This window comes from Haliotis rufescens, unplaced genomic scaffold (genome assembly GCF_023055435.1).
Source record: "Haliotis rufescens isolate VD_foot unplaced genomic scaffold, xgHalRufe1.0.p SCAF_18, whole genome shotgun sequence".
Taxonomy (NCBI): domain Eukaryota; kingdom Metazoa; phylum Mollusca; class Gastropoda; order Lepetellida; family Haliotidae; genus Haliotis; species Haliotis rufescens.
Genome location: NW_025963868.1, coordinates 26,079,397 through 26,097,793, shown reverse-complemented (window position 1 = coordinate 26,097,793; position 18,397 = coordinate 26,079,397). Strand labels below are relative to the sequence as shown.

At 42.7% G+C, this 18,397-nt stretch overlaps 1 protein-coding gene across 1 annotated transcript; it reads right to left on the bottom strand.

Annotated features, from left to right (window-relative positions):
* Positions 1–1,938: 1,938 nt before the first annotated feature.
* LOC124133035 (protein PIF-like) lies at positions 1,939–10,450 on the bottom strand. The gene is made up of 10 exons (XM_048398487.1): positions 10,429–10,450; positions 9,711–9,785; positions 7,884–7,988; positions 7,345–7,518; positions 6,254–6,445; positions 4,482–4,637; positions 3,992–4,374; positions 3,583–3,712; positions 3,267–3,358; positions 1,939–2,113 (listed from the first exon to the last, which is right to left on the bottom strand). Exons 2-10 carry the CDS (start codon positions 9,775–9,777, stop codon positions 2,081–2,083), a joined length of 1,332 nt encoding a protein of 443 aa, XP_048254444.1. The 5' UTR covers positions 9,778–9,785; positions 10,429–10,450; the 3' UTR covers positions 1,939–2,080.
* Positions 10,451–18,397: the final 7,947 nt, after the last annotated feature.

The window sequence follows — 18,397 nt, the reverse complement described above, 5'->3', positions numbered from 1 at the left end:
GAAGTAGCAGTAGTAGTAGCGGTAGAAGTATAGGTAGTAGCAATAGCAGCAGCAGAAGTAGAGGCAGTAGCAGTAGCAGTAATAGTGAGAGCAGTAGTAGAAGTAGCAGTAGTAGTAGTAGCTGTAGTAGTAGCAGCAGCAGCAGCAGTAGTAGTAGTAGTAGAAGTCGCAGATGAAATAGTAGAGCAGCAGCAGTAACAGTAGTAGCAGAGGTAGCAGTAGCAGTAGTAGTAGTAGCAGCAGCAATAGTAGCAATATTGGTAGATATGGCAGCAGTAATAGTAGTAGCAGTAACAGTAGTAGCAGTTGTAGTAGAAGTAGCAGCAGTAGCAGCAGTAGAAGAAGTAGTAGTAGTAGTAGCAGTAGAAGTAGAAGTAGCAGCTGTAGCATTAGTAGCAGCAGTAGTAGTAGTCGTAGTAGTAGAAGCTGTACCAGAAGTAGCGAGTGAGTGAGTATGGTGTTAGCAATATTCTAGCAATATCACGGCGCCCCAGTAGCAGAAGTTGAAGTAGTAGCAGTAGCAGCAGCAGTAGTAGTAGAAGTAGTAGCAGCAGCAGTACAGTAGTAGTAGAAGTCGCAGAAGTAGTAGTAGTAGTAGTAGAAGCAGTATAACAGTAGTAGCAGTAGAAGTAGAAGTCGCAGTAGTAGTAGTTGTAGTAGCAGCAGTTACAGTAGTACTCGCAGCAGTAGTAGTAGAAGTAGCAGCAGTAACAACAGTAGTAGCAGTAGTAGTAGAAGTCGCAGCAGTAGTAGTAGTAGTAGCAGCAGTAAAAATAGTAGTAGTAGTAGTAGTCGTAGTAGTAGTAGTAGTAGTAGTAGTAGTAGTTGTAGTAGAAGCAGTAGCAGAAGTAGAAGTAGAAATAGTAGCAGTAGCAGTAGCAGTAGCAGCAGTAGTAGTAACAGCATCAGTAGTAGTAGCAACAGCAGTAGAACTAGTTAGAATGAGTAAGGTGTGTGATGCCTGTGACACCTTTTTGATGAAACCCTTAAACAGAAAGTGTTGACAAACTATGAAACATGATCAAGTGGAATCTGGGATGGAACCCACGATCTCTGGATGCAGCTACGCCTGATTACGAAAGCATAATGGTGCCACTTTGGAAGTATAATTTATTTATATTTAAATCGAAATATCTCGTCCTTACAATTTCGAGTTTTTTCTCTTTACTTCGAATATTTTCTCGCTATTTACAGCATTTTCTCAACATTTGCATTTTTTTCTCGTTACTTCGAAATTTCTACCAAGTTTATATTAAAAACTCTCAATTTCGATTTTTTTCATTATTCATAGTTTATTTTTAAAACTCCGAATTACAAGCTTTTTGCGTTGTTTTCAATTATGTTTTCGTTACTTCAATTGTTTATCGAGAAAAAACTCAACGTTACGCGAAAATAATCGAAATTCCAAAAAAATATAATCCAAGAAACGAGAAAACAAATCAAAATTTTAAAAAAATACACAAATAATTGAAATAACGGGAAATTTGATTTCAAAAAGAAAACACGTTCCCAGAGTGGCAACACAGGCTTTCGAACCTAAAAGAACTTTCCATTGCATATTCAGAATGTGACCCGTGAAGATCCTGGGTAGAATAGGTCCTCAGCAACCCATGCTTGCCGTAAAAGGCGACTATGCTTGTTGTAAGAGGCGACTAACAAGGTCGGGTGGTCAGGCTCGCTGACTTGGTACATGTAGATGCATGTCATCGTATCCCAATTGTGTGGATTGATGCTCATGATATCAATCACTGGATGGTTTGATCCATACTCGATTATTTACAGACCGCCGTCATAAAGCTGGAATATTGCTGAGCGCGGCGTTAAAAAACAAACCAAACCAAACCAAAAATATTCAGAATGTAGTTTGTGTATGTAGACCTTATGGGTAAAAAGGAAACCAATCTCCACATCTCAAGAAACAAATCACATAAGCATAACTATTTATCAATGATTTTATTGACATTATGAATATAACGCATACACACACGGTAATATTTATATAGCGTGAACACCATATGTGTATGTAACAAAGACTTATAATGTATGATAATATGAACTGGGTTTCCTGGTTATGGAACCGTTAGAGCCCCATCCCACAGCTGCGAATTCCAGTCTGCAATAAAGACAAGTACTACATGAAAACAGATCAAAACTCAAATATTGATATATATGATTGATTGAAATACATTTTCTGAGGCAATCATGTTACGCGCTTTCATGTGAAAGTCACCGTGAATCACTATGAGTGAGTGAGTGAGTGAGTTGGGTTTAACGCCGCTTTTAACAGTATTTCAGTTATATCACGGCGTGTCAGCTTAATGTGGGAGGAAAGCCCGAAGAGATGCAGGTCTAAGACGTTTACCACTTCGGTGAAACCCACAAGCACGGGTATGGTGCTGACAAACCTAGAAACATAATCGGGGCGAACCGGGATTCCAATCCACAATCATAGGTTTCTGGCGTGTCCAAGGGACGCAACTCTGCACAGCGAATCGCGGCGCCTTAGACGACTGGGCCACCCGTGCCCCCGCATCACTATAAGACGTGAGAGGCAACAACCTGGATACGCAAAGAAATAAATGCGGATTTCGGAAACGGGAGACGTTGATGGGGTGCACGCAAGGTTGACACGTAAGAGGGCTGCGTACACCCAATCCAACCTCTTCCACGCCATCCTCTGTATTCCAGTAGATTGCTATGCCTCGTTAAATGATGTATATTTAACCATTTCATGACCCGAAAACCTCCAAATCTCACTTTCGATTGCAATTATCTGTAATGCTAAATTTAAACTAAAATGAAGAGATGGAGTAAAAGCTCCTGCAGAATGTTGGACTATCAAAGCAGTGAGTGGGTGCCCGGTTGGATGAGATGGTAATGTGGCTGTTAACCTTCTAGCGCCTCACAGGTAGCTTGGTTTGTATACTCCCCAGGGAGATGAGAATGAAAATGGAGTGCTCAATGATTCATTGACCGGGTTATTAATTGTGAAGCGCTATGAGCATCCACAATGGAATCTGGCGCATTATATATGCAATTATTTTTAGTAGCATCATCATCATCATCATCATCATCATCTTCATTATTATTATTATTATTATTATTATTATCTCAGTGTTTCATGGTCACCTTAATGAGAGATTGATCATAGGATCCTGGGTCACGTAAGGGAGGCAATTCTGCACAGTGCCGGAGACCACTAGGTCTCAATGCACACTAACTGAAACAAGGTAACCCAAGATAAACATTAGGGTGCAGACGCTTACCCTGAAGATAGATCCAACAAATCCAGAGAATCCTTGACTGGTGCAGTCTCCACTCCCGATCTGTAGAGCTGCGTTCTTCCTTGTGATAGTGGCTGCGAGAGAGACACATCATTGGCATTAATTATCGGTCATTACATACTTTATCAACTGCATTTTTAAGATAAATGTATCACTTGAAGATGTAAACGACAGATGAGTTCAAAAACTCTAGTGAAAATATTATTCATATTTCTATTTAAAAATGTGCTTCAATATTAAATGAAATGGTAAAATGTCATCATCAATAACGTAACATGGTTATCGCTGTTTAACTCACTTGTGGCAGGCATGGCGTCGGAGATGGTGGTGAGAGATATGTCGGTGTCGTCGTCGAACAGGGTGTAGGAGTAGGTGCTGCTGTTGCTGCGAGTTGGGTACCTGACTTCAACCCTCGCTGTGGTGGTTTTCTGATTGTAAAAAATCATATGGTTATAATTATCAGCAGCAGCAACTTTATTGTTTCGATCATATGAATATCACACAATAACAACTCCAACAAGTAAATATGATAAAAATGTGGTAACGATATACCTTTTCAATTTAAAAGGATGTTTCCTAAAGTACATACGGACTTTCTCTATGGGCACACCTTGTTATGATGACACTTTTCAGTTGTGACATTTTTCACTTGTGACATTTTCACTTGTGACACTTTTGAACATGACGTTACTACTGTCGCTACTTACATCGATCGTCAAGGTGGAGTTTATCTCGACGACTGAGTTGCCAGTTTGAAGGGTGAAGGTCACGTCCATGATGGAGGCGTTGCCAGGGACGTCGTTGACATAGAGCATGAAGGAAGGTCCGTTCTCGTCACACTTGCCGTTCTGGAGGACAATCTGGTCGTTGATGGGTGAGGAAGGGTTGACAGAGAAGACGGTGTCGATTTCCAGATTGGATCCATACGTGACACCAGCCAGAGCGAAAACCGCCAGACTACTGGAACCTGAAAACACTGCCTGGTTGCCAAGGGCGACGTTGTTGACTTGGATCCAGGCGTCGTTGGTGGAGTTGTCAATGAATGCGGTGGTGGCGTTGTCGTAGTAGATGTCAGCCATCATAGGGCACACTGGAATGCAAAATTCCAACAATGAGGGGAGGTGGTGTTCGAAAAAGAAACTCATTTATGCATACAGTTTGTAGTAAGACAATAAGAAGATTGGCTTTGACACCTACGTGGAGATGATGGAACATTCACGACGTCGTGACAGCCGCAGGTGACGTTGTTGAAGTTGGTGCCGGGGGGACAGTCCCTCCTGATAAGACCAAACCCGGTAACTGTTTCCATGTAGAACTCGAGGCCGTCGCTAGAGGGCGCAAACTCACATGGATCTGTGTGATGGCAAAGAGAATTAACATAATAACTCTTCATTTAAACATAATTAAGCATTGTTACGGAAGATGAATTACATTTTTTTATAAATAACACTTTATATTGTAGCATAATAAGCCTTGACTTGACTGCATAAATGTCACTTTACTTTAATGTAAATAGACAGGAGTATATCGATAACACACTACCTGTTAGTATACGCCTGGGCAGGAGTATATTAATGTGAATTTACCTGCTGTGTAATTAGCCTTGACAGGTGTATATTGATGTGAATTTACCGGCTGTGTAATTAGCCTTGACAGGAGTATATTCATGTGAATTTACCTGCTGTGTAATTCGCCTTGACAGGTGTATATTAATGTGAATTTAACTGCTGTGTAAATAGCCTAGGCCAGGAGTATATTAATGTGAATTTACCTGCTGTGTAATTAGCCTTGACAGGAGTATATTCATGTGAATTTACCTGCTGTGTAATTAGCCTTGACAGGTGTATTATTGATGTGAATTTACCTGCTGTGTAATTAGCCTTGACAGGTGTATAATAATGTGACTTTACCTGCTGTGTAATTAGCCTTGACAGGTGTATATTAATGTGAATTTACCTGCTGTGTAATTAGCCTTGTCAGGTGTATAATAATGTGACTTTACCTGCTGTGTAATTAGCCTTGAAAGGAGTATATTGATGTGAATTTACCTGCTGTGTAATTAGCCTTGACAGGAGTATATTGATGTGAATTTACCTGCTGTGTAATTAGCCTTGACAGGTGTATATTAATGTGAATTTACCTGCTGTGTAATTAGCCTTGACAGGTGTATATTAATGTGAATTTACCTGCTGTGTAATTAGCCTTGACAGGAGTATATTCATGTGAATTTACCTGCTGTGTAATTAGCCTTGACAGGTGTATATTAATGTGAATTTACCTGCTGTGTAATTAGCCTTAACAGGAGTATATTCATGTGAATTTACCTGCTGTGTAATTAGCCTAGGCTAGGAGTATATTAATGGGAATTGACCTGCTGTGTAATTAGCCTTGACAGGAGTATATCCATGTGAATTTACCTGCTGTGTAATTAGCCAGGGCAGGAGTATATTAGTGTGAATGTACCTGCTGTGTAATTAGCCTTGACAGGAGTATATTCATGTGAATTTACCTGCTTTGTAATTAGCCTAGGCCAGGAGTATATTAATGGGAAGTTACCTGCTGTTTAATTAGCCTTGACAGGAGTAAATTCATGTGAATTTACCTGCTGTGTAATTAGCCAGGATAGGAGTTTATTAACGTGAATTTACCTGCTGTGTAATAAGCCTTGACAGGTGTATATTAAAGTGAATTTACCTGCTGTGTAATTAGCCTAGACAGGAGTTTATTAATGGGAATTTACCTGCTGTGTAATTAGCCTTGACAGGAGTATATTCATGTGAATTTACCTGCTGTGTATTAGCCAGGGCAGGAGTATATTAACGTGAATGTACCTGCTGTGTAATTAGCCAGGACAGGTGTATATTAATGAGAATTGACCTGTTGTGTATATAGCCTTGACAGGAGTATATTCATGTGAATTTAACTGCTGTGTAATTAGCCTGGACAGGAGTATATTAACGTGAATTTACCTGCTGTGTAATTAGCCTGGACAGGAGGACAGGTGTCAGCACATGACCCACTGACACACCCCGAACCATCCACGAAGGTGTTGTTTACAGGGCAACACATGGCACGGGGTACCCCACCCTGACACTGCCAGTAGGAGTTGCACATGAGGGGGTAGGGCAGCTCGACCCCGTCAGCCTGTCCACTGCACTTATCTGGGGAAAAACAGATAAAAGGAATCATCAGTATATATGATTATGATAAGTTTATATATACAGAAACACATTGACCACTGTTTGGGGATAAAATGATTTATTTCTCTTTCTGGAATAACAATGAAAAAGGTCACCTGTAAGAACTAACTACACATGAAGAGGACTGACTCACTGGGGAAGACGTGTATTGATGCTCGTGTATTGGTTTGTCTGCTACAGATTCAAGTATACACAGACCTCATTATGTGGTCATTGAGAAGGCATTTAGAGGTTGGGAGAACATGAATACATTACACTTTTTGGATATGGATAGCATCTTATTTGATTATTTGTAAGACGTTTCAGAGCTACTTCTTGCCCCATCATCATTCACCTGACCAAGGAGGAAGAAGTGGCTCTGAAACGTCCTACAAAGAATCAAAGAAGTTGCTGTCCATGAGAATGTATCATGTATTCGTCTTATTATGTGGATGACATATTGCTGACTGTGGCGTTCAATCACCCACCCCAAGTTAGCTAATATGGTTTAACATATAACCTCTGGATCCAGAAGAAGGGGTCGTATCTCTTGCCAAGGTATTTACTAAAGAAATATGATATAAGAGTCACTGTTGTTAATACGCGTTGGTGATGGTTACAGCGCGTTGCTATTATTGATGCTTTAACCAATATAAATTGCAGTTAACTACGGATATAACGAACTCAAAGGGACCACTAATTTTAGTTCGTTATAACCGTTGTTCGTTATAAGCATATATAAATACAGCATAACTACAGCAAATAGTCGGGACAGAAAAGCAAGTTCGCTATATCCGTCAGTTCGGTATAAGCGTATTCGTTATATATAGTTTACTGTATGTATGAAGCTTATAAATGTTAATGGTTTCTGTTGTACTTACTGCAGTTGCCGTCCCTTGGTGTCACACACGCCTTGATGACGTCACTCCACACTGTGCCGTAGCTACAATACTGCACCTTGGGTATTGTGACGTCACACTGGACAAAGCGACTGCAGTCCCCTGGCAGGGCGAGGAACCCGACCCCCAGCAGGAAGTCCAGCATGCTGCATATAGCTGAAGGTCAAGGACGTCAAAGATCAGGTGACATGTCTATCAAACCGTGTCTATCAAACCTTTTCTATTTTCCACAAAATATTTGTCCCTCGTGATATGTTAGCAAGCATATTTGATCGAACTGAGTATTTACATTTAGTAATTAGTAAATGATTTAGACATAATCTTCACGAAAGTATTTTATCAAGTACACTTTCCCATAAACTGTTATCATTTTTGTTTTATTCAAGTTAAATTCGTATGTCAGTGTTTATTTTGTAAAAAAGGGCAATGTTGTGAAAACCTTTAAGGTTTGAGTTAAGCAATAATTACATCGGCTGTGATCAGCACTATGTTCTGAAAGTCTCCCTGCTGATGGTACTCACTGGTGCAGGTGGCGCCATCTCCTTGATACCCAGGATCACACACACAGGTGGAGTTGGCGCAGTTGGCGTTGACGCCGCAGTCTGTGCTGTTCACGCAGGCGGCAGCTGAAAGGAGTTATGTTTAGATCTGTATGTGAGACCTCTCTTACCCAGCCAAGTCACGAAGGCAGCATCGAAGGTTATCCAAAACTTTGTACTCCATTATAAGGAAGAAGACATTTATAAAGTATCTCTTTCATTCTGTCCCAGCCATTTTAGACCGCCTCCGTGGTCTAGTGGCAGGGTAATGGAAAGTACGGGGTTCGATCCCCGACCGCGTCATACCAAAAGACGTTAAAAGATGGTACTTGTTGTTACCCTGTCTGGCGCTCGGCATTAAGGGGCTAATACAAGGACTGGTCGGCTCGGAGTCAGTATACTGTGTCTGAGAGGGGTATTCATGTTAACCTGCAGCATGGTATCTCAGTGAGCTAGCACTATAAATCGGCATCAGTCCGGACTAGTACAAGCAGCCACACACACGTGCATGCACGTCGCTATATAAGTGCAATAATCTTGGACGCCACGTTAAACTCATTTCACCTCAAATCACATCACCCAGCCATTTTAATGTGTGCAACAACATACCATGCAAGCAGTTAAGGCAAGCTTGACTTATCTGTGAGAAGGCTTTTGGCCTGTATACAAGAAGTACAATGTGAAACATATTACATAGATTGAAGATTTAATGCCGAATATACATCATATTGCCAACGTTTTAATAGATCATCCTGGGATGTACACATCAAACTTTTAAATTCAAAAATACTTTCAATTTCCAATACAATTCTGGCACATAAACTTTACGTAGGTGAACATAATGCTTACAGTTGAAAACGAAGTGATATTCTTTTTCGACAGATATATTGCATCAGGACACATACCTAAACATCATTCAATCAATCACCCCCATTTTCTCTTAATATAATAAATAAATCTGCGTACATGTTTGCCTTTGTTCATCGGTATCAAGGCAAGACTGGGACCTCATCTATTGCCATAAAGTGTGTACTGTAAAACGTTACAGAACGTGTGTTGAACACTATTCCTTCACCTCCAGCCTTCGGTGTCTACATTTGACAACCCATGAGGTACACTCGAGGATGCCCTTTCTATGAAGCTTTCAAACAATGTCGTTCGACTCTTGATCAAATGTTGTTTGATCATTGCTACAACATCAAGGCCTGAGCAAAGATTTTAAAAAGTTTTAAGGTAGACATGATCAGGAAGTTTTCATATTTTGCGCATCAGTGACAGGAAGTATGTCCGTTACAGATCCCCAATTTGACCTGTACCATACGTTCCCGTGTTATTTCAGGTGAGTGAGTGAGTGAGTGAGTTTGGTTTTACGCCGCTTTTAGCAATATTCAAGCAATATCACGGCGGGGGACACCAGAAATGGGCTTCACACATTGTACCCATGTCGGGAATCGAACCCGGGTCTTCGGCGTGACGAGCGAACGCTTGAACCACTAGGCTACCCGACCGCCCTATTTCAGGTGAACAATTGACTTGACTTTGCATGTATTTGTAGCAGGTGCCACCGCTGGATATGGGGCTGGGTATGCTCACCTTTTCGCCAACTCCTGGTACCATCACTATCTGATAGTGATTCATAAACACACGATTATGGTATAATCTAAACGGTTAAATCGACTCTGCTTTCGGCAAATATTTCTTATGAATATATAAAGGTTTGTTTCGCTTTTCTATGAGATGAACACTTGAATTGCCTTTTGATGTTTCCTATGACTATGGACATTGTTTGTATCGCTTTTATATACATACCCTCTGTCTGCATGACCATGACAACAAGCATGACCGTCGCTACACAACAAAACGTATCCAGTGCCATGTTGATATCTGTATGGAAAATTCATCACGATAAGTTAATAAGTAATAGATATTCTTTCCCATTCTCAGCACAATCTCTTTCTAGATGTTCCATACCAATTGGTAATATATAAACTAGTCTATGTTGTACTGCTTTTACAACATGCATATATGAGTGGGTTCAACGCCGCTTCAAACAGTATTCCAGTTATATCACGGCGTGTGTGAGTATGGTTTTACGCCGCTTTTAGCAATGTTCAAGCAATATCACGGCGGGGGACACCGGAAATGGGCTTCACACATTGTACCCATGTCGGGAATCGAACCCGGGTCTTCGGCGTGACGAGCGAAAGCTTTGACCACTAGACTACCCGACCGCCCCTGATGTGGGAGGAAGACTTAGTGATACTGATGATTTCCAGATTAACAGGGTCCGGAAAAACGAGGTTGCACTGCCCATGTAAATAAGTATTTCGTCCCAAAAACAATAAATAGTATTGATGCCATATTGTTCAATGCATGTAATAAGACTCATATTTGCATCCAACTGCAGATACAGATCTAGAGGTTGCTAATTTGCAACTTCAAAAACATTTTGTGAGGTAAGCGGTACAAACGTACAAAGTCACTTGAAGTTATTTTTACAAAAATATAAAAATCCAATTCTACTTACAAGTTGGTAGACCTTGTGTGAAGACGGGGTATCGATAACTGACGAGGTGACCAATGCGCCATCTTATATACTGACCAGTGGTCAACGAGCGTTACGTCATTATCTAATCATATATCTGTAACATTGGCCACGGGGAAACATGCATGGGCAATCGCACCCCTGAGTCACGACGCAACTGGTAGTTGCAGTCGCCGTTGCCGAAAGGGGTGATGCTAATCAGGTCGATTATGGATCAGGTTAGCCAGATTGGTTACCCATTGCCGCACAATAACATTGCGATTAAGATTCGTTTTTGGTATGTCATAACGTCTAGCCATATCACACTGGCATCCATCTATTGCATAGCTCTGCATAACTTTATTGTGGGAATACACTAGCATTCTCTTTACTATTGATTTTCACACAGCGTGAGTTTGTAGGGCAGGATTAGACAAACATCTAATCTCTGAAATAAACATATCGTTCAGAAAAACCAGTTGTTCAGTTATCTTAATAAAAATATAATAAAAGGGAGCCCAGTGACTCTCTTCACTTATCTAGACTTGCCAAACAATATAGACTTGCATGGGCTGTATTTGATATATATTTATATCAGGGTCTGTAAGACAGACTAGGGCAGGATAGGCTTACCATTTTCGCGAACACCTGGTGTTCCTACTCATTTTCCGTCAAAGAACGTTTTGAAAGCTTTACAGAGGCCTTAAAATACATAACGTTAGTTCTACCTAATTTTTGTATATGCATTTGACGTTCTGGATGAATGTGGCACTGAACAAAAAGGGAAACTGTAAAAAAAATACTGGATTCCCAGAGTATGTTTCTTCAGAATGTGTGTGTGTTGAGACTATATTAGAATTCCTTAATGAGAGGTTGGTTCGTTGGTTTGTGGTTTAACGCCGCACTCAGCAATATTCCAGCTATATGAAGGCGGTCTGTAAATAATCGAGTCTGGACCAGACAATCCAGTGATTAATATCGTGAGCATCAATCCACGCATTTGGGATCGATGACATGCATCAACCAAGTCAGCGAGCCTGACCACCCGATCCCGTTAGTCGCCTTTTACGACAAGCATAGTCACCTTTTACGGCAAGCATGGGTTGCTGAAGACCTATTCTACCCCGGAATCGTCACGGGTCCCTTATTGAGAAGAAGAGAAAAACGAAATAATGTTTATCCTATCAAATATACCATGATATAGCATTTCATATCTGTCACACATTCTACCCATTGGGATTGCATGTCCATGCAATCTTAGAATTTCAAAAATATTTCATTTCAACCAACCCGTGACAAATATCGGCCATTTTCGCCATCGTCAATAAGACTTTGGGATGATACAGTGAGTGAGTATGGTTTTACGCCGCTTTTAGCAATATTCCAGCAATATCACGGCGGGGGACACCAATATAGGCTTCACACATTGTACCTATGTCGGGAATCGAACCCGGGTCTTTGGCGTGACGAGCGAACACTTTAACCACTAGGCTACCCGACCGCCCCTTGGGATGATACAGCAATACACACACGAAACAATGAAACGATCGCCAATTATAAATAAACGTGAAAACACAATCTGCAAGCATTGTTTAAAATTGCCTATTATACTGATCATTGGATTGTCTGGTCCAGATGCGATTGTTTACAGGGCTCCGTCTTGTGGTAGGAGCACTGCCCTTTAATGTAAATTGTGTTAGTGGGAGGTTCTTCTGATAGACCATGTTCAAGTTCTTCGGTAACATCTGGTGTCATCACTGATTTTCAGTCATCCATTCATAATCAATGTCATCACGAGTTTACCTTTTACGCCCAATGGCATCTCTTGCGATAGAAAATCGAGCTGCTAGCGTTGCTGTTTCCTACAGATGGAGGTTATTCATACCACACTGCGCTACTGATTAAGATAGTAGCTTTATTATATGTCTTGGAAGTTAGAAAATTTCATTCAGTCATCGTGTGTCACTCTGTGGGAACCTTTGTTCATAATTGTCTGTCATTTGTTCTTTTCATGAACGACCCGTAAAGATCCGGGGTAGAGTAGGTCTTTAGAAACCCATGCTTGTCGTAAGAGGCGACTAGCGGGATCGGGTGGTCAGGCTCGCTGTCTTACTTGGTTGATGCATGTCATCGTATCCCAATTACTGGATTGTCTAGATCTGGTCCAGATTCGATTATTTTTCAAACCGCCGTCATTTAGCTGGAATATTGCTGAGTGCGGCGTCAAAAAACAAACAATCAAATCTATTTCACAAACAATCGCAAGCTCAACATTGCATGTATATGCTTGGTTCATAGAATAATGGATTTTGATAAAATCTTCATGAGACGAGCAAGGTTACCGTACGTCGTAATACATGGATTTTTCGGTACACGTTTTCAAAATGACCGATACGATCAACGTCAACGAGAGAAGGTTCCCAAAACGTTGTCACTTGTGGCGACCTAAAGGTGAAGATAAATAATAAGCACTGATGTAGATTGCCGCAGAATGCTGATGACTGCCAGTGTCAGCCTAGAGACGGAATCCATAGCTTTCAGTGTCTATTTTTTGGTCGGCTAAGATGGGTCGAAGTGAATGTATTCAATCAATACACCCAGAAAAATATATTCTTGCAATGTATATTAAAACCCCGAAAGCGGATTTAAAGTGTCGCAGTAATCATAAAAAAAGATTTAAACAAATTATAAACAAATTCCAAGGTCTTCCTCGTGAATATCAAAGGAGCCCGCAATGTTCAGTTCACGCGTTTCCATGTTTATTTCATGTATAATTAAATGTCGTGAAAAACGTATGAAATACGTGTGTGTTATCCCTTAAGGCTTAATATTAACTGTTGCAACACTTCACCGATCAAGTGACCGATCTCTCACTCACAGTTGAATCCTGTGGAATTCACATTGAAGAAAATTTCGAGATACGAGATGGTCAAGATTTGATGTGATAAAAATATGAACAAGATTTTAAGTCATCATAAACAATATATCGTGTGTGGTCGACATGTAAACACATCCAGAAAAACACTTTATGAAATGGTCCATTCTATGGCTGCATCAGCAACTCGGGGAAAAAAGTGTTGCTGTCGGACTAGTTCATCATTGCAAGGAGTGTTGCTGTAGACATGTTGGACTAATCTGTCATTGCAAGGAGTGTTGCTGCAGACATGGTGGACTAATCTGTCATTGCAAGGAGTGTTGCTGTAGACATGTTGGACTAATCTGTCATTGCAAGGAGTGTTGCTGAAGACATGTTGGACTAGTCTGCCATTGCAAGGAGTGTTGCTGCAGACATGTTGGGCTAGTCTTTCATTGCAAGGAGTGTTGCTGCAGACATGTTGGGCTAGCTAGTCTGTCATTGCAAGGAGTGTTGCTGTAGACATGTGGGGCTAGTCTATCATTGCAGGGAGTGTTGCTGCAGACATGTTGGGCTAGCTAGTCTGTCATTGCAAGGAGTGTTGCTGTAGACATGTGGGGCTAGTCTATCATTGCAAGGAGTGTTGCTGCAGACATGTTGGGCTAGTCTATCATTGCAAGGAGTGTTGCTGCAGACATGTTGCGCTTGTCTGTCATTGCAAGGAGTGGTGCTGCAGACATGTTGGGCTAGTCTATCATTGCAAGGGGTGTTGCTGCAGACATGTTTGGCTGGTCTATCATTGCAAGGAGTGCTGCTGTGGACATGTTGGATTAGTCTGTTATTGTAAGGAGTGTTGCTGTAGACCTGTCGGAAGAGTTTATCATTTCAAGGAGTGTTGCTGCAGACATGATGGGCTAGTCTATCATTGCAAGGAGTGTTGCTGTAGACCTGTCGGAAGAGTCTATCACTGCAAGGAGTGTTGCTGCAGACATGTTGGGCTAGTCTGTCATTGCAAGGAGTGTTGCTGTAGACCTGCCGGAAGAGTCTGTCATTGCAAGGAGGGTTGTTGCAGACATGTTTGGTTAGTCTGTCATTGCAAGGAGTGTTGCTGTAGACCTGTCGGAAGAGTCTTTCATTGCAAGGAGGGTTGCTGCAGTCATGTTGGGCTAGTCTGTCATTGCAAGGATGGTTGCTGCAGACATGTTGGGCTAGTCTATCATTGCATGGAGTGTTGCTACAGACATGTTGGGCTAGTCTATCATTGCAAGGAGGGTTGTTGCAGACATGTTTGGTTAGTCTGTCATTGCAAGGAGGGTTGTTGCAGACATGTTGGGCTAGACTATCATTGCAAGGAGTGTTGCTGTAGACATGTTGGACTAGTCTGTCATTGCAAGGAGGGTTGCTGCAGACATGTTGGGCTAGTCTTTCATTGCAAGGAGTGTTGCTGCAGACATGTTGGGCTAGCTAGTCTGTCATTGCAAGGAGTGTTGCTGTAGACATGTGGGGCTAGTCTATCATTGCAGGGAGTGTTGCTGCAGACATGTTGGGCTAGCTAGTTTGTCATTGCAAGGAGTGTTGCTGTAGACATGTGGGGCTAGTCTATCATTGCAAGGAGTGTTGCTGCAGACATGTTGGGCTAGTCTATCATTGCAAGGAGTGTTGCTGCAGACATGTTGCGCTTGTCTGTCATTGCAAGGAGTGGTGCTGCAGACATGTTGGGCTAGTCTATCATTGCAAGGGGTGTTGCTGCAGACATGTTTGGCTAGTCTATCATTGCAAGGAGTGCTGCTGTGGACATGTTGGATTAGTCTGTTATTGTAAGGAGTGTTGCTGTAGACCTGTCGGAAGAGTTTATCATTTCAAGGAGTGTTGCTGCAGACATGATGGGCTAGTCTATCATTGCAAGGAGTGTTGCTGTAGACCTGTCGGAAGGGTCTATCACTGCAAGGAGTGTTGCTGCAGACATGTTGGGCTAGTCTGTCATTGCAAGGAGTGTTGCTGTAGACCTGCCGGAAGAGTCTGTCATTGCAAGGAGGGTTGTTGCAGACATGTTTGGTTAGTCTGTCATTGCAAGGAGTGTTGCTGTAGACCTGTCGGAAGAGTCTTTCATTGCAAGGAGGGTTGCTGCAGACATGTTGGGCTAGTCTGTCATTGCAAGGAGGGTTGCTGCAGACATGTTGGGCTAGTCTATCATTGCATGGAGTGTTGCTACAGACATGTTGGGCTAGTCTATCATTGCAAGGAGGGTTATTGCTGACATGTTTGGTTAGTCTGTCATTGCAAGGAGGGTTGTTGCAGACATGTTGGGCTAGGCTATCATTGCAAGGAGTGTTGCTGCAGACATGTTGGACTAGTCTGTCATTGCAAGGAGGGTTGCTGCAGACATGTTGGGCTAGTCTTTCATTGCAAGGAGTGTTGCTGCAGACATGTTGGGCTAGCTAGTCTGTCATTGCAAGGAGTGTTGCTGTAGACATGTTGGGCTAGTCTATCATTGCAGGGAGTGTTGCTGCAGACATGTTGGGCTAGCTAGTCTGTCATTGCAAGGAGTGTTGCTGTAGACATGTGGGGCTAGTCTATCATTGCAGGGAGTGTTGCTGTAGACATGTGGGGCTAGTCTATCATTGCAGGGAGTGGTGCTGTAGACATGTTGGGCTAGTCTATCATTGCAAGGAGTGTTGCTGCAGACATGTTGGGCTAGCCTGTCATTGCAAGGAGTGTTGCTGTAGACATGTGGGGCTAGTCTATCATTGCAGGGAGTGTTGCTGCAGACATGTTGGGCTGGTCTGTCATTGCAAGGAGTGTTGATGTAGACATGTTGGGCTAGTCTATCATTGCAGGGAGTGTTGCTGCAGACATGTTGGGCTGGTCTGTCATTGCAAGGAGGGTTGATGTAGACATGTTGGGCTAGTCTATCATTGCAAGGAGTGTTGCTGCAGACATGTTGGGCTAGTCTGTCATTGCAAGGAGGGTTGCTGCAGACATGTTGGGCTAGTCTATCACTGCAAGGAGTGGTGCTGTAGACATGTTGGGCTAGTCCATCATTGCAAGGAGTGTTGCTGCAGACATGTTGGGCTAGTCTATCATTGCAAGGTGTGTTGCTGCAGACATGTGGGGCTAGTCTATCATTGCAAAGAGGGTTGCTGCAGACATGTTGGGCTACTCTATCATTGCAAGGAGTGTTGCTGCAGACATGTTGGGCTAGTCCATCATTGCAAAGAGGGTTGCTACAGACATGTTGGGCTAGTCTATCATTGCATGGAGTGTTGCTGTAGACATGTTGGAAGAGTCTGTCATTGCAAGGAGTGGTGCTGCAGACATGTTGGGCTAGTCTATCATTGCAAAGAGGGTTGCTGCAGACATGTTGGGCTAGTCTATCATTGCAAGGAGTGTTGCTGCAGACATGTTGGGCTAGTCCATCATTGCAAAGAGGGTTGCTACAGACATGTTGGGCTAGTCTAACATTGCATGGAGTGTTGCTGCAGACATGTTGGGCTAGTCTATCATTGCAAGGAGTGTTGCTGCAGACATGTTGGGCTAGTCTATCATTGCAAGGAGTGGTGCTGCAGACATGTAGGGGTAGTCTATCATTGCAAGGTGTGTTGCTGCAGACATGTTGGGCTAGTCTATCATTGCAAGGAGTGGTGCTGCAGACATGTTGGGCTAGTCTATCATTGCAAGGAGGGCTGCTGCAGACATGTTGGGCTAGTCTATCATTGCAAGGAGTGGTGCTGCAGACATTTAGGGCTAGTCTATCATTGCAAGGTGTGTTGCTGCAGACATGTTGGGCTAGTCTATCATTGCAAGGAGTGGTGCTGCATACATGTTGGGCTAGCTAGTCTGTCATTGCAAGGAGTGTTGATGTAGACCTGTCGGAAGAGTCTGTCATTGCAAGGAGTGTTGCTGCAGACATGTTGGGCTAGTCTATCATTGCAAGGAGTGTTGCTGCAGACATGTTGGGCTAGTCTATCATTGCAAGGGGTGTTGCTGCAGACTTGTTGGGCTGGTCTATCATTGCAAGGTGTGTTGATGCAGACATGTTGGGCTAGTCTATCATTGCAAGGAGTGTTGCTGTAGACATGTTGGGCTAGTCTATCATTGCAAGGAGGGCTGCTGCAGACATGTAGGGCTAGTCTATCATTGCAAGGTGTGTTGCTGCAGACATGTTGGGCTAGTCTATCATTGCAAGGAGGGCTGCTGCAGACATGTAGGTCTAGTCTATCATTGCAAGGTGTGTTGCTGCAGACATGTTGGGCTAGTCTATCATTGCAAGGAGTGTTGCTGCAGACATGTAGGGCTAGTCTATCATTGCAAGGTGTGTTGCTGCAGACATGTTGGGCTAGTCTATCATTGCAAGGTGTGTTGCTGCAGACATGTTGGGCTAGTCTATCATTGCAAGGAGGGCTGCTGCAGACATGTAGGGCTAGTCTATCATTGCAAGGTGTGTTGCTGCAGACATGTTGGGCTAGTCTATCATTGCAAGGAGTGGTGCTGCAGACATGTAGGGCTAGTCTATCATTGCAAGGTGTGTTGCTGCAGACATGTTGGGCTAGTCTATCATTGCAAGGTGTGTTGCTGCAGACATGTTGGGCTAGTCTATCATTGCAAGGGGTGTTGCTGCAGACATGTTGGGCTAGTCTATCATTGCAAGGAGTGGTGCTGCAGACATGTTGGGCTAGTCCATCGTTGCAAGGAGTGTTGCTGCAGACATGTTAGGCTAGTCTATCATTGCAAGGAGTGTTGCTGCAGACATGTTGGGCTAGTCTATCATTGCAAGGGGTGTTGCTGCAGACATGTTGGGCTAGTCTATCATTGCAAGGGGTGTTGCTGCAGACATGTTGGGCTAGTCTATCATTGCAAGGTGTGTTGCTGCAGACATGTTTGGCTAGTCTATCATTGCAAGGGGTGTTGCTGCAGACATGTTGGGCTAGTCTATCATTGCAAGGAGGGTTGATGTAGACATGTTGGGCTGGTCTGTCATTGCAAGGAGGGTTGATGTAGACATGTTGGGCTAGTCTATCATTGCATGGAGTGTTGCTGCAGACATGTTGGGCTAGTCTATCATTGCAAGGAGTGTTGCTGTAGACATGTAGGGCTAGTCTATCATTGCATGGAGTGTTG

Excerpts from the sequence above, each read along its gene's own strand:
- LOC124133035 (XM_048398487.1), bottom strand. The coding sequence starts at position 9,777 with ATGGCACTGGATACGTTTTGTTGTGTAGCGACGGTCATGCTTGTTGTC. Across the intron at positions 4,638-6,253 it reads CCAGGCTAATTACACAGCAG|ATCCATGTGAGTTTGCGCCC; the intron begins GTAAATTCACGT and ends GCCATCACACAG. Across the intron at positions 4,375-4,481 it reads GAATGTTCCATCATCTCCAC|TGTGCCCTATGATGGCTGAC; the intron begins GTAGGTGTCAAA and ends TTTGCATTCCAG.